This window comes from Balaenoptera acutorostrata, chromosome 11, assembly GCF_949987535.1.
Source record: "Balaenoptera acutorostrata chromosome 11, mBalAcu1.1, whole genome shotgun sequence".
NCBI classification, from domain to species: Eukaryota; Metazoa; Chordata; class Mammalia; order Artiodactyla; family Balaenopteridae; genus Balaenoptera; species Balaenoptera acutorostrata.
The window spans coordinates 546,325-571,075 of NC_080074.1; the positions used below are offsets into that span (position 1 = coordinate 546,325).

Sequence of the window (24,751 nt, forward strand, 5' to 3'; positions counted from 1 at the left end):
GCCGGCATCTGTGCCGGCAGGGGAGGGTGCGGGGAGCGGAGTCCTGAGAGGTGGTGGCGGCCTTGGTCCGGGCAGTGCCGCGCCGAGGACCCACGCGGCGGATATTGGGGAAGTGCGTGGACCCCGGGAGGTGGGCGGTAAGTCGTTCCGCGGCATCCCCCTCCCCCCACCCCGCCCCGGGAAGGCCGGTTTCCGCTCGGCCGCCGCCTCGGAGGGGCAGGAAGCCGCGCGTTCCTCTGCGGGAACCCCCTCCCCGGCCCCGCCCCGCTCTGCTCCGCCTCCGGCCTCCGGCTCGGGCTCCGCGGGGCGGGGGGCGCGGGGCGGGGCGCGGGCCGAGCTGCGGCCGCTCCGGACATGTCGGGCCCGCGCGCCGGCTTCTACCGGCAGGAGCTGAACAAGACGGTGTGGGAGGTGCCGCAGCGGCTGCAAGGGCTGCGCCCGGTGGGCTCGGGCGCCTACGGCTCCGTCTGGTAGGGGCGGGGCGGGGCAAGGGCGGGGGTACTGAGCGCGCGCCCCCTCCCCGCCCGTGCGGGGTTCCCGGCGTGGGGAGGGGCTCGCCCTGCCTCCGCCCCCGGGCCTTACGCGGATCCGAGGAATGAATGGGGGGTGGGGGCGTGAGGGAAACTTTCCTACCCGAGCCTCTCCCCGGCGGGAGAGGGGTCGTCCTCCCGCCCCTCCAACCCGGAGTGTCCCCCTCCAGGCCCGAATCCTGCGGCGTCACAGCTGGCGAAAGGGCGGGCAGGTCTCCCGGGCCCCTGGATGTCTGAGCATGCATCTGGGGTGCCCCCGGTCAAGGGCCAGGCAGCCCTGGGCTCTGGCAGATACCCCCGCCCCAGGGTGGGTAGTTCTGTTTGAAAAAGAAGAGCCCAGATTGGGGGGTGGGGGGCAAGACCCCTCACCTGAGAACGACCTCAAGCTCCCCCGTGGGTCCAGTCCACTGCCCCATTTTCCAAGGGATCTCAGACTCCGAATGGGGTTTAGGCCTGATCAGAGACGCCTACCATCCCCCCTAGGGGGCGTCTACCCCCACCCCATTTTTGCCCCAACCAAGAGAGCTCACACCACAGCCTGCAGTTAGGCCCTGGAGCCCAGACAGGAGGGAGGGTGGGGACGGGGGAGGCCTCTGGACCTGGTGGGGTGGAGGCTGGAGGGGGCTTTGGGTGGCAAGGGGCTTGCGGACAGTCCAGGTTGCAGTTGCAGTGTTGACAGTGAGCCTGATTGTGGGTGTGGATGTTGAGAGGTGCCCCCCCAGAATCCAGAACCCGTGAAGTGCCAGGTGACTGTGGGGGTCATGGGTGTGGGGAGGCAGGGCCCCTGGGGTAGGGTGTTGCTCCAGGATCCTGCAGAAGGTTAGGAGTGGGACTTCTCAGACCCTCTTCCAAGGCCCAGCACTGGAGCCTGGAGCAGGGGTTTGGGGTCCCCTGGGCCTCAGATCTCACTCTGCCACTGGCCAGCCATCAGGAACCTCAGGCCATTCCAGCCATTCCAGCCACAGTCCTCTATCTTCATCTCTAAGACCACAAGGGCAGGAAGAGGGTGTGGGCCAATGTGTGAGTGGTCCCTGGGGGATCTGACAGAGCCCTTGCTGGCAGTGCCTTCTGGGAACTCGTAGGGATAGTCAGGCTCCCCAGGGGAGGTCTCTGTCCACCACTTAGCTCTGCAGGGCCCCCATGCCGGTGATGGGCTCCCTCCCTCCTCTGATGTCTGAGGAAGCTGGTGACCCGGTGCCAATTCCCACAGTCCTTTGTTGACTGTGCAGACACAAAAGGATCTGCTGCGCGCGCGCGCGCGCGCACACACACACACACACACACACACGCGCGCGCGCGCACACCCCACACCCCGTGAAGTGAAGAGCCACTCCCCTACTTCCCACCCCAGCAGTGGCTTGGATGGGGGAGGGGCTTTCCTCCACCACCGCCTGGGCCCACGAGCACCCCAGGTCCTGCAGGAGCTGCTCGCTGGGCCGTGTGGGCATGGGAGGTGGGCTGAGGCTCCACTCACTCTGGAGGGAGGCTGGGTCCTGGAGACGGGAGATCAAGTGGGAGGGAAGGGGCGAGCAGCAGCCAGAGGGAACACTGGGCGAAGGCATCCCTTCCCGAGGGGCAGTGGGGCCACTGGACGACCCGGCCACTTGTGTTTGAGGATGATGCCCGTGAGTGTGGCATCTCCTGTGAAGAGTAGCTGGGCGTGGGGCTTGCGGGTCTGGACCTCAGGGGAGTGGGGTTGCACGAGGGGAGATGTTCTGTGGGTCCAGGCACCACCCTCTGCTGGGTATTTCCTACTGTCCAGTTTCTCGTTGTGAAAAACAATGATGGAATAAACCCCTTTGGTCAGGTTTTCCTCCATATTTTGAATATTTGGGGGCTTTGGAGGTGACTCTGGAACCCCCTCAGGGGGCCTCCCAGACCCCCTGGCCTATGGGGGAGCTGGAGGACTGCCTGCTGTCTGCCGCTGGCTGTTTCCCTGGGCTGTTATTTCCACCCTGAGCTGGGGGCAAGAGTCACTGGGGCCAGGAGACAGGAGAAATCCAGGTCCTGCCATGGGCTGCCAGGTGGGCTGGGAAGGCTGGGGGTCAGAGGGCAGGGTGGAGGGTGAGCTGACTCTGGGGGAAGGTGCAGGACCCCAGGAGGGAGGGGAGAGGCTTGGAGGGAGTGTTCAGACCGCCTCCTGGTGCCGGAGGCCATCTGGCCTGTGGGGACCGCGCGATGGAGGCTCGGCCTCACAGGCCGCCTTGCAGCTCGGCCTATGACACGCGGCTGCGCCAGAGGGTGGCGGTGAAGAAGCTGTCGCGCCCCTTCCAGTCGCTGATCCACGCGCGGAGGACGTACCGCGAGCTGCGGCTGCTCAAGCACCTGAAGCACGAGAACGTGAGCCAGGGGCGGCCGGGCCGGGGGTGGGGGCGCCCGCGGGCCGCCGAGCCCTGACTGCCCTCTGCACCCAGGTCATCGGGCTGCTGGACGTGTTCACGCCGGCCACCTCCCTCGAGGACTTCAGCGAAGTGTGAGCCGCCGTGGCGGGGAGGGCGCGGGGTCGGGTGGGGACTCTGTGCTGATCTGTGCCGCTACCCAGGTACCTGGTGACCACGCTGATGGGCGCCGACCTGAACAACATCGTCAAGTGCCAGGCGCTGAGCGACGAGCACGTTCAGTTCCTCGTGTACCAGCTGCTGCGCGGGCTGAAGGTGGGCGCGGCAGCGGGGGGCGGGCGGGGGCGCAGGGGGCAGAACCTGACGCCCCCGCCGTCTCCCCCTCGCAGTACATCCACTCGGCGGGGATCATCCACCGGGTAGGTGCCGCGCGCGAGGGGAGGCGCGTGGGGCTCCTGCGGCGGCGGCTTTGCCTGCGCTCACGCCGCGCCCGCCCTGCAGGACCTGAAGCCCAGCAACTTGGCGGTGAACGAGGACTGCGAGCTGCGGGTGAGCGGCTGGGGGAGGGGCTGGCGGGTCGGCCGGCGGGGAGGCGGAGCCCCGGAGGCGCTGACAAGCCTGGGGGTGCCTCTAGATCCTGGACTTCGGGCTCGCGCGCCAGGCGGACGAGGAGATGACTGGCTACGTGGCCACGCGCTGGTACCGGGCCCCTGAGATCATGCTGAACTGGATGCACTACAACCAGACAGGTGACGTCAGCCCGCGTGGGGCCGGCGGGCCTGGGGAGGGGGTGGGGCCGGGGCCCAGAGGCCAAGGACCCTGGGGGGCAGGCCAGGTGTGGGACCTGAGTTCACAAACAGACCTTCAGAAAGGCAGAGCACGGTGGGTCCTGGGCTGACGCTTCCCCCTGCCCAGGGTTGTGTCTAGAGAGGAGGGGCTGCTGGCTTTGGGCCTGAGCGTGAGCGCAGGGCCACTGGGCTGGCGCAGTGCAGCCAGCCCCCGGCTCTCGGAGGAGGGACTTGGGGTGGGCAGACTGATGGAGACGCCTCCTCCCACAGTGGACATCTGGTCTGTGGGCTGCATCATGGCCGAGCTGCTCCAGGGAAAGGCCCTCTTCCCAGGAAATGACTGTATCCTTGGCGCAGGTTAGGGGTGAGCCAGGGTCTGCTGCTGCGCGGTGGGGGTCGAGGGGGGTGGGCTCTGTCCCACTCCGTGCCACCTTGGGCTCACTGTCCCCAGCGGCAGGAGAGCAGGTTCCGGGCAGTGACCCAACGTCTGGGGTTTGGGGTCCCGGGGAGAGTCCATGCTTGGCCGTTGGGCATTTCCTGAGCCAGGCAGACATCGACCAGCTGAAGCGCATCATGGAGGTGGTGGGCACACCCAGCCCTGAGGTTCTGGCAAAGATATCCTCAGAACATGTGAGTCATCGGTCACCAGCCCCCTCTGCTGACCAACCACTCCCCCGCCCGCACTCTGGAGGAAGGGGCGCTGTGGGAATAGATGGGGCACCACGGGGGGAGCGTGGGTCACAGTGGAATAGACCCCAAGGCAGGCGCTGACCCCTTCAGGGGGAAACAGGTGAACTGCGGAGACATTCCGGGCGTGAGGGACAGTGAGAGTAAAACCTTGGCGCCTGCAGCGTCCCGGCCACGCACAGTGGGGTGGCGCCAGGCCTGTGACCTGCAGGCACGTAGGGCCAGGCAAGGTGCTGGAGCCGCGACATACAGAGTGGGGAGGTCTCTGGTCCGCGCGTGCCCTTGCCCAGGCCTGCTGGAGTGACTGGGTCTGGGGGCTTCTCCTGGCAAGCCTCTGCCTGGCTTAGGGCCACGGGAGGCGGGCGTTGAGCAGCCCCCTCAGGCCCTTCCGCTGTGCTCCTAGGCCCGGACCTACATCCAGTCCCTGCCCCACATGCCCCAGAAGGACCTCAGGAGCATCTTCCACGGAGCCAACCCCCTGGGTGAGGATGGGGCCTAGGTCCGGGCTGGGCGCCACGTCTAGCCCTGGCTGTGGAGCTGACCACCCCCGCACCCCGCCCCTCGGCAGCTGTGGACCTCCTGGGACGGATGCTGGTGCTGGACAGCGACCAGAGGGTCAGTGCAGCCGAGGCCCTGGCCCACGCCTACTTCAGCCAGTACCACGACCCCGAGGATGAGCCCGAGGCCGAGCCCTACGACGAAAGCGTTGAGGCCAAGGAGCGCACGGTGGAGGAGTGGAAGGGTGGGCCTGAGGGCTGCATCCCCCAGAGGCTGGGCGCTGCCTGTTTTCTGCGGGAAGTGCTCCAGTTCCTCTTGAGAGTGGTCTGAGCGAGGCAACAACACGGCCCCCCAGCCCCGCTCTAGGGGGGGCAGATAGAGCTGGGGTTGGGTGTGTCCAGCAGAGGCTTGGGGGCAGCACGGGGCAGGCCCAGGAAGGGGCCCATGGGCCGAGGCTGCTCTCAGAGGGTGGTGGGCCTGGGCTGCTGAAGGCCTGAGCTCACCCTTCACCCTCCCCTCGCAGAGCTCACCTACCAGGAAGTCCTCAGCTTCAAGCCCCCAGAGCCACCGCAGCCGCCTGGCAGCCTGGACGTTAAGCAGTGAGGGGAATGCGGCTCGCCAGCTGCACTCGGACCCGAGGAGGGGCCTGAGCCCGCCTGCCCTCCCTCCTCGGCCTGCCAGACTCCCACGAGGGGCACCTCCCAACACCACTGCGGCCAGCAGCGCCCACCCCTGGCCTGGGACCCTTGTCTACACGCCGCTCCTTGTGGGAAGCCTGCACGTGTGTGAGCCATGGGTGTAGGAGTCTGGATAGAGCATCCTGGACTTCCTTGGTCCTCCTACCCCCTCCCAGCAACCTGGGTCTCCTTTGGGACCTCGCTATGGGGACCTGGGTGCCATAAGAGCTCCCCCCGGGGACTGTGTCTGTTTCCAGATCTCCTGGCTGGCAGAGGGCTGTCTGTGGGGGGTGGTGCCTTGGGGCCGGAGCCTCCTGGAGACAAAGGAAGGGGTCTCGATGGTCAGAGCTGCTCAGCCTGGAAGTGGGGGGCTACCCTGGAAAGTGCTGAGACTCAAAGGATCTTCCATGGGGGTGGCAGAGTGGGGCCAGCTGCCTGGAGCCATGTGTTCACCCATGCTGTGTGGCACATACATGCTCCTGGAATTCACATGTCAAAGCAGATGCAGGCGCATGTGAACCTGAGGGCACCTGAGGGCCAGTGGCCATGCCCAGCAGGAGGCCCAAGTTGGGGTGGCTCTACTGTTGCCTCCCCTCCCCTCAGTTCCTGGTGTGGGTGGGGAGGGGGCATTGCTGAGATCCTGCTGGGCAGCATGCAAGGGGCTCAGGTGGCCGTGGGCAGCCATGTGAGCAAAAGCCCCCTGCTCCTTGGGTGTGAGGGCTGCAGCAGGGTTCTGAGGCATGAGGGCACCGTGCCAGCTGGGGGGCTGGCAGGCACGGGGGCCTCCAGCCTTGAGGACACACACGCCGATGTGGACCCGGATCCTGGACCTTGGCCAGAGCTGATGAAGAAATCTCTGCCCACTCTACCTCTGCCCACCCTCTGGCCCTGCAGCCCGGCGCTGGGGTGCTCAAGTCTGTGGGTCAGCCCTTGTCCTCTTCCCGCCTTCCAGAGTGGAGCTGACCTAGCGACCTCTGGGACAGGGCCCTGCTCCAGGTGTGTGGGAGGTGTGGGTCCTCTGTCAAGGGGCATCTGTCAGGTGGTGACCTCTCACCTTGCAGGACCAGGGAGGTCTGAATGCCAAGTGCCTGCCCCAGGGTTTCGCAATAAAGTTCCCCTCTCACTCGGCTTGTGTCTCCGGCTCTAGGTCCTGCTCCCCCGCTGCCCCCACTGCCTGGAGAGGGTGGCCATATCCCCCTGGTCCCTGGTCAGAGCAGCCATCTTCACCCTCCCTGCTCCCTGAGGGCCAGTGGGATCTGAGTTGGACAGGGGGTGATGTCCACCAGCAATCAACCCGTTGCCCTCAGAGGTTCATTGGGCAGGATCTGGCCCAGATCCAGACCTGCCCCTTCACTCAGTGGTCAGGGAGGACACAGGTGGGGGCTGTTGAGGTCTCTGGGATCAAAGGCCTGCCCTTCCCCAGGGTCAGGGAGACAGCTTTCCTTTCCTTCCTGGTTAAGGGGAAAGAGGGCTGCTTCAGCCTTCGGGACACACACTGAGCTACCAGCCCCTGCTGCTCACTGCAGCTCAGGCTGGGAAGGCAGGGTATCCCCAGGATAGGGACCTTCTATGCCTTTGCCCTAGGCCCTGGGGGTGGGGGTGGGGATCATCTGGGAGCTGGGCCTGCAGAGGCCTGGTCAGTGTGGGTGCTGGTCCCCAGGTCTCGGAGAACCCCTGGAGACCAGGCTGGGCCAAGTCCTGTGGGGGGGGGGGGCGGGGATGGGAGCAGAATTGGGACATGCCCCATCTGGGAGTCTGGCCTGATGCAGGACCCCTGGACCCCATCACAGGGAGTAAGGGGGCCAGCTGGGGGCTTCCTGGAGGAGACAGGTGGAGTGCCACAGGCAGCCCAGGGCATGAAGGGCACGGGGATGGGCGGTTGAGGCTCCAGTGACAGCAGCCTGCCCCCACTGACAAGCCTGCCATTCCTGAGCACCCCGATCAGATCACCGCGCAGCCCAGCTGTAAAGCTGCTCTGGCCAGGCCGGAGCTGCTGAGCTGCTGATTCATGGCACAGGGCACAGAGGGCGGGGCAGGGGGCCCTGGGGATCTTATTACCCCACTCTCAGGTCTGGGCCACGGGGCTGGGGGCTCTGTCGTCCAGCGGCATCTGGTCCAGGATGGGGCCAGACCCATGAAATGATGATGCCCCCACCTAAGGGTAAGGGGGCACCCACCGAGAGAGCCCCAGTAGGGCCCCCCTTCACCCCTGGGGTCAGGCACACCTCCCTGGAGAGAGTGGAGAGGCTCGGGCTGGGCTTTGAAGAGCAAACCTGAGGGCCTCCGCTGGGCAGGGGTGGGACAGGCAGAGGGACGAGCAAATCTCTGGAGCAGTCTCCACCCAGACGGGGGCAGCGAGGAGCAGCCTTCAGAGCACAGGGGCCCAGCGGGACCTACAAAGCCCACCCTCTCTGCTTCCGGCTTGGGAGGCAGCCTGAGTTTGGGAGACAGAATCAACTTCTTCACTGGGAGAAGGGGATGGAGGCAAGATAGGGGCCGGGGAACCCCGTACTGGGGGGTGGATGGGTCAGCCCCAGGGTGAGGGCGTCCTGGGGGCGGGGAGTTGGAAGTGGGCGGGGCTGGTGGACAGTGGTTTGCGGTTGGGGGTAGCAGTGGATAAGCTCAGGCTGCCAGGACGGGCCAGCGCCCTGGGGGCGCGGTCGTGAGGAGGAGGCGCGAGCCTCACGGCGCCCCGCTGACACAGCCTCCACTCGGGTCCGCGTAGTTCATCCCGAGTGCGGAGTGCGGAGGCGGGCCGGGGTCTCGGGCGCCGCGTCTGGGTCTAGGCTGGGACAGAGCTGCGGGGCGGCGCTCCCCTCCCCCAGCCTTCGGCCTCCCCGGCGGCGGCCGCCGCCTCAAGTTTCCGGAGGGGCCGAAGGGCGGAAGGGGCGTCACGTGCGCGCGGCCAGGGGGCCGGTTGGTCCGCCCGCAGGGGAGGGGCCGCGCGCTACCCGGGCGGGGGCTGGGCTCGGGCCGGGGTCGGCGGCTCCGGAGAGCCCGGACGCGAAAGCCGGCAGCAGGGTGCCCCGGCGGCGGCGCGGAGCCCGCTCTGCCCGCGCGGTGGCCCGGGGTGCGCGCCAGGTCGTCTCACGGATCCCGGGTCCCCGGCCCTCGAGGCGAAGCGCCCGCGGGGTCCGCGGCGGGGGCGGTGCCCGGCCAGCCATGAGCTCTCCGCAGCTCGCCCGCAAGGGCTTTTACCGCCAGGAGGTGACCAAGACGGCCTGGGAGGTGCGCGCCGTGTACCAGGACCTGCAGCCCGTGGGCTCGGGCGCCTATGGCGCCGTGTGGTGAGCACAGGCCGGGCGGGGTGGCCGGGGGCGGGGTGGCCCGGGCCTCCCGCTAAGCGGTGCGCCCCGCAGCTCGGCCGTGGACAGCCGCACGGGCGCCAAGGTGGCCATAAAGAAGCTGTACCGGCCCTTCCAGTCCGAGCTGTTCGCCAAGCGCGCCTACCGCGAGCTGCGCCTGCTCAAGCACATGCGCCATGAGAACGTGAGTCGCGCAGCCCCCAGCCCCGGGCCCGGCGTCCATCACCTCACCTCTGCTCATCTCCCTCCTCCCCCCAAATCCTGCCCCGAAGACCCGGTCCCTCCTACCCAGCCCCTGGGCTGCTCCCCTGGGTGGCGGGGCGGGCGGAGGCGAGGGGTCAGGCAGTGTCCCCGGGGGTGGGGGTCACAGTGGTGAGGGCCGAGCCCCGCCTCGTGCTAAGAGAGCTGCTGCTTCCCCGGGGTCTAGTCCGCTCCGCCTGGGCCAGTCCTGGGAAGGACTTAGCTCTTTGGCGTCTTCCCGGAGCCGCATCTGGCTCCTCGGCCCAGGGTCTGGTCAGGGGACGGCCACTTGCCCAGGCCGAGGGGATCCTCCAGGTCTCACTCCAAACCCTGCCTCCAGCCAGGAGCCCCGAGGTGAGAGAGGACCTCAGGTGGGAGGAGCGGTTTTCCTGGAAGCGGCACTTACTTAGCCTCTCGCGGGCATCCCCCTGCCGCCCCACCCGGCCCCCCTCCTCCAGCCCCTCTCCTGACCCCACTCCGCCTCCTGAGCCTCAGCAGCCCCTCAGCGGCCGGGTGCCGCCGCCTCCCTCTAGCGCTGCCTTTCATAAACCCCTTTTTCTGGAGGAAGGAGGCTCTGAGAGGCTGAGGTCCCAGTCCTGCCCTTTCTGTGCCCGCTTCAGGCCTCCTCCTCCTCCCCCCAGTCCAGGCTGCCCTCTGCGCTGCGGAGGCCCAGAAGCCTCCACCAACCTGGTGGACCCCGTTTAACTTCCGGGATTCTTGCTAAATCCTCCTCCCGATGCCCGGGCCTCACCTGCCTCCAGGCCCCTCTCTGGACGTCCCACTGTTCCCTCCTCCCGCCCGCCCACGTCTCTGGCCCTGGTGGCTGCGTTGGTCATCTAGCTGTCCCTCCACCTAGTGTCCACTCTCACCTCACTCCGGTTTGTCCCAGTATAGCAGCCAGGGGACACATTCAGCATCACACCGATTTAAACTCTTCCGCCGTGGCTCCTAGGATCAAAGCAAGCCTTCACCTGGTGTCGAGGGCGTGCTTGGGTTTTCTTCGGCTTCTCTTTGGCTGCTCCCTGGCCTGGTCCTCGGCCACCTGGCCTCTCTCCCCGTATTCCTCAAGCGCTCCGAGAGTTCTGTCTCCTGCCCGGCCACCATTCGCATGACCTCTGCCAGGTGTCCCCCTGCCAGCACATCCACCTGTCCCTCCAGCCACTCTGATGTGCAGGCCTCCTGGGGTCCCTGGAGGCCCGGTCACCAGAAGCCCCAGGTGCCAGTTGTCACATTACCTGTCTGCTGTCCATCACCCCCGACCAGAGGGCTGCGGGGCCGGGTCTGGCTGTCGGTTTGGTCATAGTGCTGCCTGCCTGGACCTCTCTGGCAGAGGCATGGCCCCTGGAAGGGCCTGCTAGATACTGGCTGTCCCCACACTGTTTCTGGGTCTTCAGTGGGGACAGGAAGAGTGGGAGGAAGGGCCAAGGGGCTGGAGCTCCTTGGATGGCTGGGAGCTGACCCAGACTTGGGGCTGCCCCTCCCCCAAAGGATCCCGGCTGTCACCATCCAAAAATAGCCCTTGTTTATGGGCATGTGTGCCAGGGCAGGGTTGAGCTGCCAGTGGGCAGAGCTGGGCCCTGTGGGCAGCGGGGGAGACCGGGACAGCTGCAGGGGCCTTTCCTGCCCAGAGCAGGGTGTGCCCTCCGCTGTATCTGTGTCCCCAGCCCACCTGGTGCTCTGGCCTCCTCCCCAGGTAATTGGGCTGCTGGATGTGTTCACACCCAATGAGACCCTGGATGATTTCACAGACTTGTGAGTGCCGGCCTGGGGCTGGCCGGGCAGAGCAGGTGGTGTCGGGTGGCTCTTGGGTGTCCGCTTCAGGTGTGGGGTTGGCAGGTGGGCCGCTTGAGGCAGGCCTTGCCTTGCAGCCTGGATGGGGGTCAGGTGCACACTGCCCACCCGCTCACCACACCACCGTCCACCCCCTGCCGCATGCCCCGGGGACCCACGGTGCTGGTACCACTGGGTGGATCTGGGCCTCCTCCTCCAGTGCTGGAGGTGTGAGCCTTGTACCTGAGCGTTTGTTAGTGGGTCCCGTGCTCTGGAAGCTTGGCGCTAAGGGTGTGGCCTGTAACTGGAGCTGCTGACCTTTGCTGGCGGGCAGGGGGGACCCAGTGCTGCCCTGCGCCTGCCCGGGTGGCCACCCCTGCCCTCACACTGCTGTTGGCCGAGAGCCAGGGGCCTGGCCCGGGAAGGGCGGGGCAGGACAGGCTCCTCGTTGCCTGACCTGGCAGAGGTCAAGGACTCATGCTGGCAGGGTGTCCTGGCGGGGTGCTAAGCATCTCTCCCTGTGTCTCCGTCCACCTGCCCAGCCTGCCCCTCTGACCCAGATGTCCTGCTGTCACACCCCTGCCCGCAGGCACTTCCCTCCTTTCTCTCGCCCCCTCCCCTGCCTATGAGCCTTGGTCTCCCAGCCCCTAGGCCACCCTTCAGGAGTCCCCAAAGCGCAGTCCGACCTGCCTGGCATCGCAGGGCCCGGTGGGTGGTTGGAGGGTAGAGCCCAGTGCAGTGCTGTGGGAGGTGGGGACCGGGTGCTGTGGGGTGACAGGGTCTTCCAGGGCCTGAGCCCAGGCCCACGGGCGTGACCCCGGCTGTCTGGCCCCTCCCTGACCCCGCAGTTACCTGGTGATGCCGTTCATGGGCACCGACCTGGGGAAGCTCATGAAGCACGAGAAGCTGAGTGAGGACCGGATCCAGTTCCTCGTCTACCAGATGCTCAAGGGGCTGAAGGTGGGGACGTGGGGGGGCCGCCAGAGTGGGTGGGGTCCCCCTAGGCGGGGCCGGGGCTCTGACGTTCCTGCGCACTGACCGCTGCTGACCCCTCTGTGTCCCCACAGTACATCCACGCTGCTGGCATCATCCACAGGGTGAGTCCTGGCCACAGTGGGCGCTTCCCCTGGCTGTGGGCGCGCGAGGGGCTCCACCTTTGGAGCTTCCTGTCTCACCCGCGGGGGGGCACCCTGCCTGCACACAGCATGGGGGCTGTGCACCTCCACCCTTCCTGGAAGGGCTGCCGGGTGGCCCGGCCTAGCCCGATGCTCGCACATTCAGTAGCTGCCCGGGCCCGGGAGCTTGCGCCCTGGCGGGCGGGACTGCATGGCCACCTTTCTTCTGTCCCCAGGACCTGAAGCCCGGCAACCTGGCCGTGAACGAGGACTGTGAGCTGAAGGTGTGTGTGGGGTTGGGGGCTCGGGCCCCACCCCCCGCACCTGCCCATCGGCCCGCCGGCCCCTTGGCCCTCAGGCCTGGAGGTGGACTGGCCCAGGCCCAGGCGGAGGGACAGACCACAGCCATCCAGGCAGTGGCCGAGCAGCTGATGGGCAGATGGGCCCTGGGGAGGCACTGGGTGGGGTGGCACGGGGCACACTCCCATACCTGCTTGAAGGGAAGGGCGGGCGGTATCCCCAGCTCCCCGTGCCTGAGCCAGGGCAGGGCTGAGCAGGCCTTCCCAAAATCGCTGGCTAGGGCCCGGCGGTTCACAGGGAGTGGAGGAGCAGGGGCAGGAGAGCCCCCCGGGGTGCCTGTTCTAAGGGTCAGGGGCAGGCATGGTCGGTTGGGCTGGGTGCGCTGGCTGTGGGGAGGAACCCGCAGGGAGGCTTAGGGGTACCTGGCTGCGACCTCGGGCCCCAGAGGGTTGGCACAAGGCCCCAGTGTGCCCAGTCCCCTTGGGGTCTTCTGGCCCACGGCTGGCCCACCCACTCCCCAGGGACTGCTCTGCCCCACCTTCTGATTCTGGCTGTAGATCCTGGACTTTGGCCTGGCCCGGCAGGCAGATAGCGAGATGACTGGATACGTGGTGACCCGGTGGTACCGGGCGCCTGAGGTCATCTTGAATTGGATGCACTACACACAGACGGGTGAGGAGCTGCCCGGAGATGCGGCCCCGCAGCACCAGCTTCCTAGGCCGCCCCTGCCGGAGCTGCTCTGCGGGGAGGCTGCTGAGCTGGGCCGGGGCTGGGCAGGGCGTGGTAGGCTCGATGGCTCCTGGGCCCATGCCCCCCTCCACTGCCCCCACTCCCGCGTCTGTGTGTGCCCCCCTCCCCAGCCCACAGGGCCCTGATGGAGGGGCTTCTGTCTCAGTGGACATCTGGTCAGTGGGCTGCATCATGGCTGAGATGATCACAGGGAAGACGCTCTTCAAAGGCAGCGACCGTATCCTACACTTGGAGCCGGGTGCGGGGGAGGCTTGCCCTACACCTGCGGGGAGCAGGCCAGGCACACTGCCCAGGCTGGGTGGGTAGGTGAGCTCTGCTCTCTGGCCCTGCACTGTGCTCCTGACCTCAGCCAAGACCTAGACCAGCTGAAGGAGATCATGAAGGTGACGGGGACGCCTCCCCCTGAGTTCGTGCAGAGGCTGCAGAGTGCCGAGGTCAGTCGGGAGCCGGGCGTGAGCTGGAGGCCTGGGTCTGGGCCTGGGGGCCGGCGCCTCACCCTTTCTTCCCACACAGGCTCAGAACTACATGAAGGGCCTCCCTGAGCTAGAGAAAAAGGATTTTGCCTCCATCCTGACCAACGCGAGCCCTCTGGGTAGGGTGGGACTGCGGTGGGCATGGGGTCAGTGACATGGGTACTGGGGCCTGGGACCCTCCCCTCGGCCTGGCCTGATCCGCCCTTCCCCCAGCCGTGAACCTCCTGGAGAAAATGCTGGTGCTGGATGCGGAGCGGCGGGTGACGGCGGCCAAGGCGCTGACCCACCCCTACTTCGAGTCGCTGCACGACACAGAGGACGAGCCCACGGCCCAAAAGTACGATGAATCCTTTGATGACGTGGACCGCATGCTGGACGAGTGGAAGCGTGAGTGGGGGGCTCTGGGCAGGGCCTGTGGCTGGACCCCACCAGCCCCGTGCAGGTGGCCAGGGCTCAGAGTCCTGGGTCCCCCCACCCCGGGATGCAGGTTAGGTGAGGAACACAGTGGCGGTCGGGGCAGCTGGGCTTCCGGGCCAAGGCCACCTGAGCACTTGGCCTCTCCCGGCCCCCAGGCCTGCCAGCGTGCCTCCCCATGTCTAGGCCAGAGGCCGGGCTACCCCGGAGGCCCTCAGCACCCACTCCCCCAGGCCTCTGGTAATACCTCTTGAATCTTCTGGCCTGTGTGCCCCTTTCAGGACCCCTCCTACCTAGACAGCTGCACTCCCCTCTCGTCCTGCCAGCAGGATCAGGTCCACTCCACGCAGCCCATAGCACCTCCCCCTTCCTCACTACCCCTCGCCCGTCCCCTCTAGCCCCACTGAGCACTTCAGACCTCCCTTTACCTGTGCTCTGCATCTCCAGGCTTTGCGTTGGCCTGGAGACCAAGGGCCCCTCTCTTCATCTCTGAGGGCTCCCAGCACCTGCTCAGCCTGAGGCTGGGCTCGGACGCCTGCCCAGTCCCCGGGCCTCCCTCTGCTGGGGCCCTGACGTCCCATGCTGGAACGGGCCTTGTCTAGCTCCACTCCGGCATGGCAGGCATCTTCTCTCGGTGGCTGCGGGACCCGCCTGGGGGAGCAGGGACGTCTGAGGGCAGCAGTTAGCGCCGACGGAGCTGTGGCACTGGTCGCCACTGTCCTAGACCCCGTCCTGGCTGTGCCTCAGACCTGGGGCCGCGGTCCTGGATGTGGGGGGTAGGGGTGGGGCTGGACGGGTTGTGCTTCTCAAACCACATTCTTCAGGGTCATCGGGGAGCCCCAGCAGGGGCTCTGCCCTTATCCGTGCTGTGTTTTGTGCTTGTAAGTTCTCTGTTGCTAGAAAGATAACAAGAAAACCGAAAACCATGGGCCACAGGATCCTCTCTGCGGTCTCCGCCACAAACTGTAGTGAGAGCTTTTGCTTTTACTACAGACCATGGTGGACACGTGGTCTGTTTGTGGTTGAGCCCCTGGTCAGGAATGCAAACTCATCACCTCCTGTTTCCCTGGGAAAAGCCAGCTTTACAGCAAGGACCTCTCCACACAAACCTTCCCTGTGTGGATGGGCCCCCGCACCAGGGTTAGATGAGGGCCTGGGAGGCACCCCACGGGGTAGGGATACAACTGTGCCGTGTACTGTGCAAACCACACAGACCACCTGCTCTAAAGGCACAGTCCTTCCTGAACTGGGCTTGTGGAGTACCAGTGGTCCCCCAAACGGGCGTTCCCGTGGCCAGGTGAGCGTGGGCACCCTGGGGTAGGTGGCGCGGAACTGTCCTTTTGCAGGCTGCTCAGAGGGGAGGCGGAGCAGCACCCCCCTTCCTTTGGGACGGCTTGCTCTGGGCATGGTGCAGGGGACATGAGCACTGGTGAGGAAGCTGGATGCTGCAGGTGGTCGGTGGGAATTCCACACTCGTTTATAAATTTATTTATTTATTTATGTATTTCTGGCTGCATTGGGTCTTCGTTGTTGGGTCTTAGTTGCTGCGTGTGGGCTTTCTCTAGTTGCGGCGAGCGGGGGCTACTCTTCGTTGCAGTGCGAGGGCTTCTCATTGCAGAGCTTGGGCTCTAGGTGCACGGGCTTCAGTAGTTGTGGCACGTGGGCTCAGTAGTTGTGGCTCACGGGCTCTAGAGCGCAGGCTCAATAGTTGTGGCGCATGGGCTTAGTTGCTCTGCAGCATGTGGGATCTTCCCGGACCAGCGGTCAAACCCATGTCCCCTGCGTTGGCAGGCGGATTCTCAACCACTGCGCCACCAGGGAAGTCCCCACACTCGTTTAAACCTTTATAGATGTTCTGGATCCAGAAGCTGGGGTGTGCCCTGGTGGGACCCTGAGCAACTCCACTCAAGTGAACACATTGGTTTACATTCCTCAGATGTCCTGTGTTCACTGAGGCATGCTGTGGAGCCAAGGCCACCCTAGGGGCCGTGGGTGTGGGTTACAGGAGCCCTGTGAGGGTGGACAGTCCCTGTGGATGGACACAGGTGGACTTGCACATGTGGGACAAAGGAGCCCACCTGGTGCCTGAACCCCAGCGGTGATCTCTGACCCTGTTATTTTGGGGGGCGGGTGGGCCCCCTAGTTCAGTGACTAACAGCCTGTGCTCTGGGCCTCCTCTCTCCGCCCCCACCCCAAGTGGAATCTCACGGGACTTATCTCTGGTCCCCGCGAGCACCAATGAGCTGGGCCCAGTGCTTCGTCTTGGTCACTGGCGTCCCTCCTTGGTGCGCACTGTGGAGCTGTCTTAACAGGTGATGGGCCCCTTCTCCCATGACTCTGTCCCTCTCACCCTGCCCCAGGTGTCACATATAGAGAGGTGCTCAGCTTCAAGCCTCCCCGACAGCTGGGGGCCAAGGTCTCCAAGGAGACGGCCCTGTGAATACCCCTGGGCTCTGGGCCTGGAAGGGAGATCCTGTTTGCCACTGGGACCTTGGCTAGGGCTTGCATCCCAGGAGTCCCCTCGTTCCATGGAGCCTCTTCTGGAAGCCTGTTCCCCTGCTCTCAGACCCCACCTCAGCCTAACCTTGGAGGAGCATCTGGACTTTCTGGACAGGACGCCCCCCCTGACCTGGGGCTGGGCTCTGACCCCCTGAGCAGTGGTCCCCTCCCCCAGGGTGCAGCAGAAGCCTCAGAACCTGTGGGGTGGGATGGGGTTCGGGGTCAAAGCCTAGTCTCTGACCCTGCCTGCTCTGGACTGTGCTGAAAAGGAAGGACGGGAGGGTGCAGAGTGCTGACTCAGGGACACGTCTCCTGGGGGCGTTGGTGTGGACGCTCCTGCACCACCCCCCTTAAATGTACATTGGCCACGTGGTGTGGCCACACGGCTGGAGGAAATAAACCCTTTTGTAGCTCCCACTCTGCTTCACTTCCTGATTCCTGGGCTGGATCTCCACCTTCAGGCTTCTGTGTGGAGTAAGGGGGCTGGCCTGGGAGCCTCGGCCCCGTCTTGAGCCACTGGGCCTGGGCACCTCCTCCCTCCCAGGTCACAAAGCTGGTGCCCACCTATCCCCAACCCCCCGTCCTGTGCCAGTGAGCCCCAAGTCTGGAGCCCCCCACATTAGGGCTTGGCCCTGCCCCTCTTGTGGTGTGGCCTTCCTCTAAGCTAAGACCCCGGACCCAGACCCAGGGCAGGGCCTGATGGGGGTGAAGGGGGTTAGGGTCCAACTTGGGTCTCAGTCCCAGGTGTTTGGGCTCCCTGCGCTCTCCAAGGCCAGGTTCTTGGGGCGGTGGGGTCACGCTAGACACCTCCAGGCACCTCAGGTGTCTCTGAGACGCCTGTGCCTTAGAAGGGTGGTTTCTGTGCTCTTTTTCCTGCGCCTCCCCCGGCCATGCCCCACCGCCATTGGCGAGCCCGCGGAGCCCTCTGCCGGCCATTCGACATCTCCGAGGACTGGCAGCTGGGTCAGGGGCCACTCTAGGGCTCCTGCGCCCGCCCTTGCTTCTCTCACGTGTCCCCCGGCAGGCGCGCCCAAAGCGGGGCCAGGCCGTCACCCTTCTCTCGGCATGGGGCTCAGATGGACGCGCCCAGTTGGTCCAGCCGAATACGGTCAGACGAGTTGCCAGAGTGGATACATGCCTCTTCTGCTCAGGGGCCCTCCCGCGCCTCTGACGGAGCCCCGCCCAGGCCCTCCGCTCTCAGCGATCCAGGCGGGGCGGTCTGGCGCAGGCCCCGCCTTCGAGGCCACGTGCCCAGGACGGCCAATCAGCACGCCGTTTTCCAGCCGCCGTGATTGGCTCAGGGGCGGGCACGTCTTCCCAGAGCCCCGCAGGCCGCCGGCTACCCGCGTCAGCAGGTAGCTTGGCCAGGACGGTGGCGATCTACGCGGGGCTGCTTGCCGCGGGCAGCGGGGCCCTGTCAGGGCCTCCCTCTGCATCCATCCCACCTTGGGGATCGCCCCCGAACGGCCGGGGCGACCAGAGAACGGGACTGGGGCACGCCCGCCCCAGGGCCCCACCTCCTAGATTTCAGGGCCCCTGCTCACGTCCCGCCTCCAAGAGACCCGCCTCCAGGGCTCCGCCTACAAGACCCGGGACCTCACCCGCGGCGGCCCCGCCTCCAAGATGCCCGCCTTCCCAGACGGCCCCCCAGGAACCGCCCCCCCATCCAAGCCCTGCCTCAAAAAGGTCCGCCCGGGCCCCGCCTCCAAGACCAGATCCCGCCCATGTCCCCGTACCCAAAGACCCGCGGGGTCTTCAGTCCCCAGAACCTCTCCGTTTGAGGCCGGGGGTTCCCTGTTTCCTCCCCTCTTTGGCCATCTTGTTCTTGGCTGGGCCCGCGCCTCTTCCTTTACTGGCCTCATTCGTTCACTCACTCATTCATCCCTCGCCCAGACACTCCCTCTGTTGGCCTCCTCCCTGCCTCCCCCGACGCTGCGCCGCTCCTGTCCAGCTTCTCTGCCACAACCCTGACCCTCCGACTCTTCCGCTCTTCGGTCAGGGGTCTTTCTGGAGCTTAAGTCGGATACTGTCACTCCCTTCTTGAGCCTTGGGGGCAGCGCTGCGCTGCGGCCGGGCTAAGCCACGACCACCGTCCCCTGTCGAGGCTCTCTCCTCCTTGTGGCCTTGCCCCTGAGGACCCTCGGCCTCGCGCTCCTTCCCGCGTAGCTCCTCCCTGAGCCCTTGCTGGGGGGCCTCGGTCAGCGCTGGGCGCAATGGGCTACTGACGCGTCTGACCCGTGGCCTGCGGGGTCAGGGTGGGCCTGGGGGAGGCTTGGGGCGGAGGGGCACGGACCCGCGTGGCTCGGCTCATAGCACGCAGGTGGGGCCGCCGTGACGGTCCGCAGGAGCCTGGGCACACTGGCCCTCCGTCCTCGCACCCGTCCCCTCTGACTTACGCAGGGGCGCCGAGGCCTGCGACCCTCTCCCGGCTCCGGCGAGAGTAGGAGGCGGAGCCGCAGCTGGAGGGAAGAGCGGCTTGGGCAGAGCCCCGAGGGGCCCAGTCTTCGGCCCGCCCCGATGCATCGGGGCGGGGTTTGGGGCAGCCGGAGGCGGGTCCATGCCAGGTCCGAGTTGGAGGAAGCCGGAAGCCAAGCCCCGCGAGCCACCCTATCGACCCCTGCCCAGCTCTGGCGCCAGCCGGGCCTGGGGCCTCCTTCCTGTCCGGGCTCCGCGCCCGCGCCCCCGGCTGTGCTCCAGGCGTTGGGCTGCTCCCTGGGGCTGCCAAGGGAGGCGGGCAGTGCACTCAACTGCCTGTGAGTGGTAGTGTTTGGGTCCTGCCCACCCTGAGTGGCCCAGAGCGACCACGGTCAGGCCATGGGGACCGCACTTGTGTACCACGAGGACATGACAGCTGCCCGGCTGCTCTGGGATGAGTAAGTGGGACCTGGCAGAGGCAGAGACGGGGGATGAGGAGGGGCTCTGGACTCTGAGCTCTCTGTCCATTCAGCCCCGAGTGCGAGATCGAGTGCCCGGAGCGCCTGACCACAGCCCTGGAGCGCCTGCAGCAGCGTGGCCTGGAGCAAAGGTGTCTGCGGCTGGCAGCCCGGGAGGCCTCGGAGGCGGAACTGGGCCTGGTGCACAGGTCAGACTTGGGACGGGCCTCCTGCCCCTGAAGCCGCGGTCCAGGACCTGGGCCTGCCCCAGGCTGCTGGTGCCTGGCAAACAAGCCTCCCCCCAAAGCCTCAGTTTCACCGTTGGATGGGTGGGTGAGGGAGCAATGAGGGGGGTGGTCCCACTGGGGGTCCAGGCCCTGTTTCTCCTCCACCTGCTCCTCCAGGTGACCCTGCCTTGCCTGCCTGCCCCTTTGCAGCCCGGAGTATGTGGCCCTGTTGCAGGGGACCCAGGCCTTGGGCACCGGGGAGCTCCAGACCCTGTCTGGACAGTACGATGCCGTCTACTTCCACCCGGTGCGTGCCCTGGGGACACACCCACCCACACAGTCACACATCCGGGTACTCGTGCCTGTTCACGGGCAATGTTCCCGTGTGCCAGTGCCCTGCTGGCTGCTGCTGCGGGCACCCGGGACTGGCCTGGCCAGTTCTGCTCAGTGCTTGGTGCCCTGCAGCCTGGCACAGGACTTGGTAGAGCCTGTGAGGGGTAGTGGGCAGGGGGCTTACCTGCACCCCTGCCCTGGCAGAGTACCTTCCACTGTGCCCGGCTGGCCGCGGGGGCGGCGCTGCAGCTGGTGGATGCAGTGCTGGCGGGAGCTGTGCGCAACGGGCTCGCCCTGGTGAGGTGAGAGCTGCCCCCTCCCCTGGCCGCCCCGACCTGTGGGTGGCCCTGTGAGGACACAGGATGACCCTGACACGCCCCACACCCCACTCCCACCCCCAGGCCTCCTGGGCACCATAGCCAGAGGGCTGCCGCCAATGGATTCTGCGTGTTCAACAACGTGGCCATAGCAGCCAAACATGCCCAGCGGCAGCACGGGCTGCACAGGTTTGTGCCAGTCTGGCTGCAGGGTGAGGCCCAGGCCAGAGGGGAAGGCTGTGGAAGGGGCCTTTGAGGGACCCTACCCAGCTCCTTCCCATCCTGGGCCTGGCTCCTGGCCTGGAGGTGGGAGGCCCTGCCCTCAGTGACCCCAGAGCTGTCTGTCCCCAGGATCCTCATCGTTGACTGGGATGTCCACCATGGCCAGGGCATCCAGTATATCTTTGAGGATGACCCCAGGTAAGCTGGGGGTGGGAACAAGACCCTCCCCTGCGACCCTACTTTTCAGGACGAGCACAGCCCGGCCTGGGAAAGTCTGAGGGAGCAGACGTGGCTGTGTGCTCGGTGGGGTGGGGTTAGGCTTCTGCAAGGAGCCCTGGGGCTGAGGGGCCTGCCCTCTGGCCCCGGCTGACTGTCGCAGTGTCCTTTATTTCTCCTGGCACCGCTATGAGCACGGGCGCTTCTGGCCCTATCTCCGAGAGTCAGATGCAGACGCTGTTGGGCAGGGCCCGGGCCTTGGCTTCACTGTCAACCTGCCCTGGAACCAGGTGCTTGCCCCTCACCCCGGGCCCCCCACCCAGAGCCCCTCCCCCAGCCCACATTCCCCCCTCCCCCGAGTGCAAGCCCAGGGCGTCGTGCCAGGATCCCCCCCAGAGCCCGGGCCCCAGGGGTGAGGACCCTGCCGTCCTCCCTGGCAGGGCCAGCACTGATGCCCCTTGGCCACAGGTCGGGATGGGAAATGCTGACTACGTGGCCGCCTTCCTGCATGTGCTGCTGCCCGTGGCCTTTGAGGTGACCGTGTGGGGGTGGAGGCGGTCTCAGTGGCAGGGGGTGGGGGCGATGCGGTGCCCAGAGTGGAACAGAGCCCCTGGGGTGAGGAGGGTCTCTCTGGAGGGGCCTCCCCTCCGCCTCAGCTCCAGCTTCTTTTCTGCCTCTCCCCACCGGGCCCTGCCTGCAGTTCAACCCTGAGCTGGTCCTAGTCTCCGCGGGATTTGACTCGGCCATCGGGGATCCCGAGGTGAGGGCCTGGCCTGGCTGGGGAGGGCTTCTGGAGTCCTGGGGCCCGGTCCTCATCACACCTGGCTCTGGTTGCAGGGGCAGATGCAGGCCACGCCAGAGTGCTTTGCCCACCTCACGCAGCTGCTGCAGATGTTGGCTGGTGGCCGGGTCTGCGCTGTGCTGGAGGTGATTGTGGCGAGCTGGGAGGGTGCGTGGGCCGGAGGCTGAGAGGTGGTTGGAGGGGTCCTGCCTCGTGGGGCAGGGCGTCCTGCCTGGGACCCAGACACCCCTGCCCTTCGTGTCTCTGCCCCCTCCTCATCCCAGGGTGGCTACCACCTGGAGTCACTCTCGCAGTCCGTGTGCATGATGGTGCAAGCGCTGCTGGGCGACCCTGCCCCACCCCTGTCGGGGCCCATGGTGCCGCATGCCAGGTGCGAGGGGCAGGATGGAGGAGGGTGGGAAGGGCCAGGGGTGGGAGGCCCCGCCTCACTGATCCTGCTTCTCCTCGCAGCGCCCTGGAGTCCATCCAGAGTGTCCAGGTAGCCCAGGCCCCTCACTGGATGAGCCTCCAGCAGCAAGGTCAGCGTGGCCTGGGTCGGGACGGTGCCTCAGGCTCTCATGCAGTGGCTGTGACACTGAATCACCCCCTAGGTGTGGCCCCTGTACTGAGTCCCTGCCCCCGCTCCCCAGAGGGGAGGCCCTCGCCTCTGCTGCTGCCTGGGGGGCCCGAATTCAAGGCAGCAGCGACCCAGGACGTGGCTGCCCTGAGCTCCCTCCTGGACCAGCTGCGCCTCAATCCCACGCCCCCTGTACGCACAGCTGTTGCCTTGACTGCGCCAGATGCTGCCCTGGCCCTGCCCTCTGATGTCCTCTGTGAGGAGGGGTCAGCCCCACAGGAGGAGACGCAGGCCTGGGCCAGGTGGGCAGGGTGGGCCTGGGGAGAAGGCCGGGACCATGTCTGCACATGTGCCTGTGTGACTCATCTGTGGTCTGTGTGTCATTTTGTGTCCTCGTGTCCTTCTGGTTTGTCCACCACAGGCCACATGAGGCCCTGGCCCAGGACAGGGCCCTCACTGCACTCGGGAAGGTCTTGTACCTCTTGGACAGGATCCTGGATGGGCAGGTAGGGGCACTGGGGAGGGGCTGGGGGGTGGCCATGGAGTCAGGGGCAGGGCCCAGGACCTGCCTGCGACAGGTGGCCTGTCCAGGGGAGGTCTGGGTGGTACAGAACCATGTGGACATGAGCATTGCCTTGTGCCTTGTGCCCAGGACCCTTCCCAAAACAGCCCCCAGGGACAGGGTTCAGGAACACCCCCCTCAGTTCCCTCAACGAAATGCTCTTTGGCAGACAAGTGAAGGGGATGATTTATAGTTTTATGCATCTTATTTTCAGAAATGGAGCAATTTGACCTCAGAGTGCACAGGTGACAGTCATGTAGACACGGGCCCAAAGAAGGGACAGATGGGTCTGTTTATGTGGTTTGGGAGTTACCCTCTACACCTGTTATCCACTCCACAGGTGAGCAGTGGCATTGCAGTCACCCCAGCCTCTGCTGCAGCTGCCACCCTGGATGTGGCCATTCGGTGTGGCCTGTCCCACGGAGCCCAGAGGTAAGCCTCACATGGCTGGTCTGAGGCTACGAGGCAGGGCCCATGGGCACCCCCTGCCCTGGCTGGCCACGTGGCAATGGCTCTGGGAATGGGCTCCAGGCGGGGTGAGTGCAGCTTATCCAGGAGCCAACTCTTCCTCCAGGCTGCTTTGTCTGGCTGTGGGACAGCTGGATCGGCCCCCAGACCTCACGGATGATGGGTATGACTCTCAGGTCATGTGTGTGTCCGGTTCTGCAAGTAGGTGGGTGGGCACATCACCCTGGATCCCCAGGGGTGACAGGTGGGCGGGGCGTCCCGCAGCTGGAGTTTGGCAGAAGGGCCCCTGGGAGCAATGCCAGGAGGGTCTCCAGCACAGAGGGTCAGCGGTCTTAGCACCCCTGCCCCCTGAGCTGTCCTTCTTCTGTCCGGGCTCTGGGCAGTGGGCGGCGTCTCACACACAAGCTCATGTATCCATGTGCTTGCTCTCCCCTGGAAGGACGAATCTATGGCTGAATATTGGGGGCAAGGAGGCAGCTGCCCTGTCCATGTTCCACGTCTCTGTGCCACTGCCAGGGGTGAGTGGTGGTGTCACAGGGCAGGGCAGCTGCTGCTCACTGGCGTCGGCATGAGGGCCAGACCCCTGGCCTTCACCGGCCCTTCCTGGGGGGACTGTGGGTGTGTCTGCCCACCTGAGATTGGGAAGTGGGGTGGCCTGAGCCAGCTGGAGGGGTGTTCCCTGGATGAGGGGTTGGGCTATGCTGCTGTCCCTCCCATAGACGACTGGAGGGTTTCTGAGCTGTGTCCTGGCCCTGGTGCTGCCCCTGGCCTACAGCTTCCAGCCTGACCTGGTGCTGGTGGCGCTGGGGCCCGCCCATGGCCTGCGGGACCCCCAAGCTGCACTCCTGGCTGCGCTGCTTCGGGGCCCAGCAGGGGGCCGAGTCTTGGTCCTTGTGGATGAGGTGAGTTGGGCGGGGTGGACCTGCTGTGGGGTGGGAGGTGAGGAGAAACCAGCAACTCACTGCTTCCACCTCTGCTGCTGACTCAGGAATCCACACCCCAGCTCGCGGTGGTCCTGGCCAGGGTGTTGCACGGAGAGGCAGCCCCTAGCCTGGGTCCCTTCTCCATGGCCTCCCCAGAGGAAGTGCAGGCCCTGATGCAGCTGAGAGGGCAGCTGGAGCCACGGTGGAAGATGCTGCAGGTGGCCAGTGAGGCTGGGGGGCCAGGCTCAGGCTGAATGCTTGGGGCCTTGGGCGACAGCTGCCTTAGAGCTCTGTGGCGGGACGGGCTCACGTCCTGGGGAGTGGGGTGCTGCCCTGAACCAGCTCATAGCCGCGTCAAGCAGTTGTGCACCTCTTCCCAGCTCCTCCTTGAGTGCTGTGACCTGGTAGCTTGAAATCGGCCAGGGTGGGAGTATTTACACCCCAGAAAAGACACCACCAACTAGTCCCCCAAGAGCCTGTTGTTAACCATTCACCAGCACACTTCTGCGCGAGGCCTCTTTCCTGAGGGCTAGGCTACGGGGCTGCCCGGGACACTGGTTCAGGGGCCCTGTATCCCCCGCCCCAGCGCAGACTCCCCCCTCCGGAGACCCGCCTCTGCACGGATGGCCCCTCCCTCGCTCCCTCCCCGCCCAATCAGTAAACGTCGGTTAAGCGAAAGTCTGACTCCGTCTCCCTTATTGAGCCCGATTTAGTTAACTCAGTTGATTATGGCCCCAGTTTCCCCCACACGTGCGAACGAGGCTCCAGACCGGAAGTGCCCTTGGTAGGCGGCCTCCAGGCTCCGCCCCCTCCGCACGGGGCGCCCGCCTCCCGGGTGACGCAGTTCCGGTGCGCTTGCTCCGGCTG

At 66.1% G+C, this 24,751-nt stretch overlaps 3 protein-coding genes across 24 annotated transcripts; all 3 read left to right on the plus strand.

Annotated features, from left to right (window-relative positions):
- MAPK11 (mitogen-activated protein kinase 11) lies at positions 1–6,647 on the plus strand. Of its 4 annotated transcripts, none has more exons than XM_057556088.1 (12): positions 1–470; positions 2,729–2,870; positions 2,945–3,003; positions 3,073–3,184; positions 3,259–3,288; positions 3,371–3,418; positions 3,504–3,618; positions 3,928–3,999; positions 4,208–4,287; positions 4,748–4,826; positions 4,913–4,959; positions 5,366–6,647. In XM_057556088.1, exons 1-12 carry the CDS (start codon positions 355–357, stop codon positions 5,642–5,644), a joined length of 1,179 nt encoding a protein of 392 aa, XP_057412071.1. In that variant the 5' UTR covers positions 1–354; the 3' UTR covers positions 5,645–6,647. The 4 variants fall into 4 exon arrangements, with proteins under 4 accessions (XP_057412071.1, XP_057412072.1, XP_057412073.1 ...); XM_057556089.1 differs by having other exon boundaries at positions 193–470; positions 2,741–2,870; XM_057556090.1 differs by having other exon boundaries at positions 195–470; positions 4,913–5,086; positions 5,366–5,579.
- Positions 6,648–8,086: 1,439 nt separating this feature from the next.
- MAPK12 (mitogen-activated protein kinase 12) lies at positions 8,087–16,802 on the plus strand. 7 transcript variants are annotated; one of them, XM_057556083.1, is made up of 12 exons: positions 8,089–8,806; positions 8,879–9,008; positions 10,758–10,816; positions 11,683–11,794; positions 11,902–11,931; positions 12,186–12,233; positions 12,807–12,921; positions 13,145–13,216; positions 13,354–13,433; positions 13,513–13,591; positions 13,686–13,859; positions 14,334–16,802. In XM_057556083.1, the coding sequence occupies exons 1-12, from the start codon at positions 8,682–8,684 to the stop codon at positions 14,486–14,488; spliced, it is 1,179 nt and encodes a 392-aa protein (XP_057412066.1). In that variant the 5' UTR covers positions 8,089–8,681; the 3' UTR covers positions 14,489–16,802. The 7 variants fall into 7 exon arrangements, with proteins under 7 accessions (XP_057412065.1, XP_057412064.1, XP_057412066.1 ...); XM_057556084.1 differs by having other exon boundaries at positions 8,094–8,806; positions 16,247–16,802; XM_057556082.1 differs by lacking the exon at positions 14,334–16,802 and having other exon boundaries at positions 8,087–8,806; positions 13,360–13,433; positions 13,686–14,327.
- A 1,330-nt stretch (positions 16,803–18,132) lies between these two features.
- HDAC10 (histone deacetylase 10) lies at positions 18,133–24,568 on the plus strand. Of its 13 annotated transcripts, none has more exons than XM_007189236.2 (19): positions 18,667–19,258; positions 19,333–19,467; positions 19,696–19,792; positions 20,023–20,120; positions 20,220–20,324; positions 20,487–20,555; positions 20,737–20,863; positions 21,042–21,107; positions 21,274–21,333; positions 21,411–21,500; positions 21,639–21,745; positions 21,826–21,893; positions 22,005–22,233; positions 22,353–22,437; positions 22,834–22,925; positions 23,068–23,166; positions 23,401–23,479; positions 23,681–23,863; positions 23,950–24,567. In XM_007189236.2, exons 1-19 carry the CDS (start codon positions 19,200–19,202, stop codon positions 24,136–24,138), a joined length of 2,037 nt encoding a protein of 678 aa, XP_007189298.1. In that variant the 5' UTR covers positions 18,667–19,199; the 3' UTR covers positions 24,139–24,567. The 13 variants fall into 13 exon arrangements, 11 of the variants coding, with proteins under 11 accessions (XP_007189303.2, XP_007189304.2, XP_007189300.2 ...); XM_028168283.2 differs by having other exon boundaries at positions 22,134–22,233; XM_007189235.2 differs by having other exon boundaries at positions 18,668–19,258; positions 21,966–22,233; positions 23,950–24,565.
- Positions 24,569–24,751: the final 183 nt, after the last annotated feature.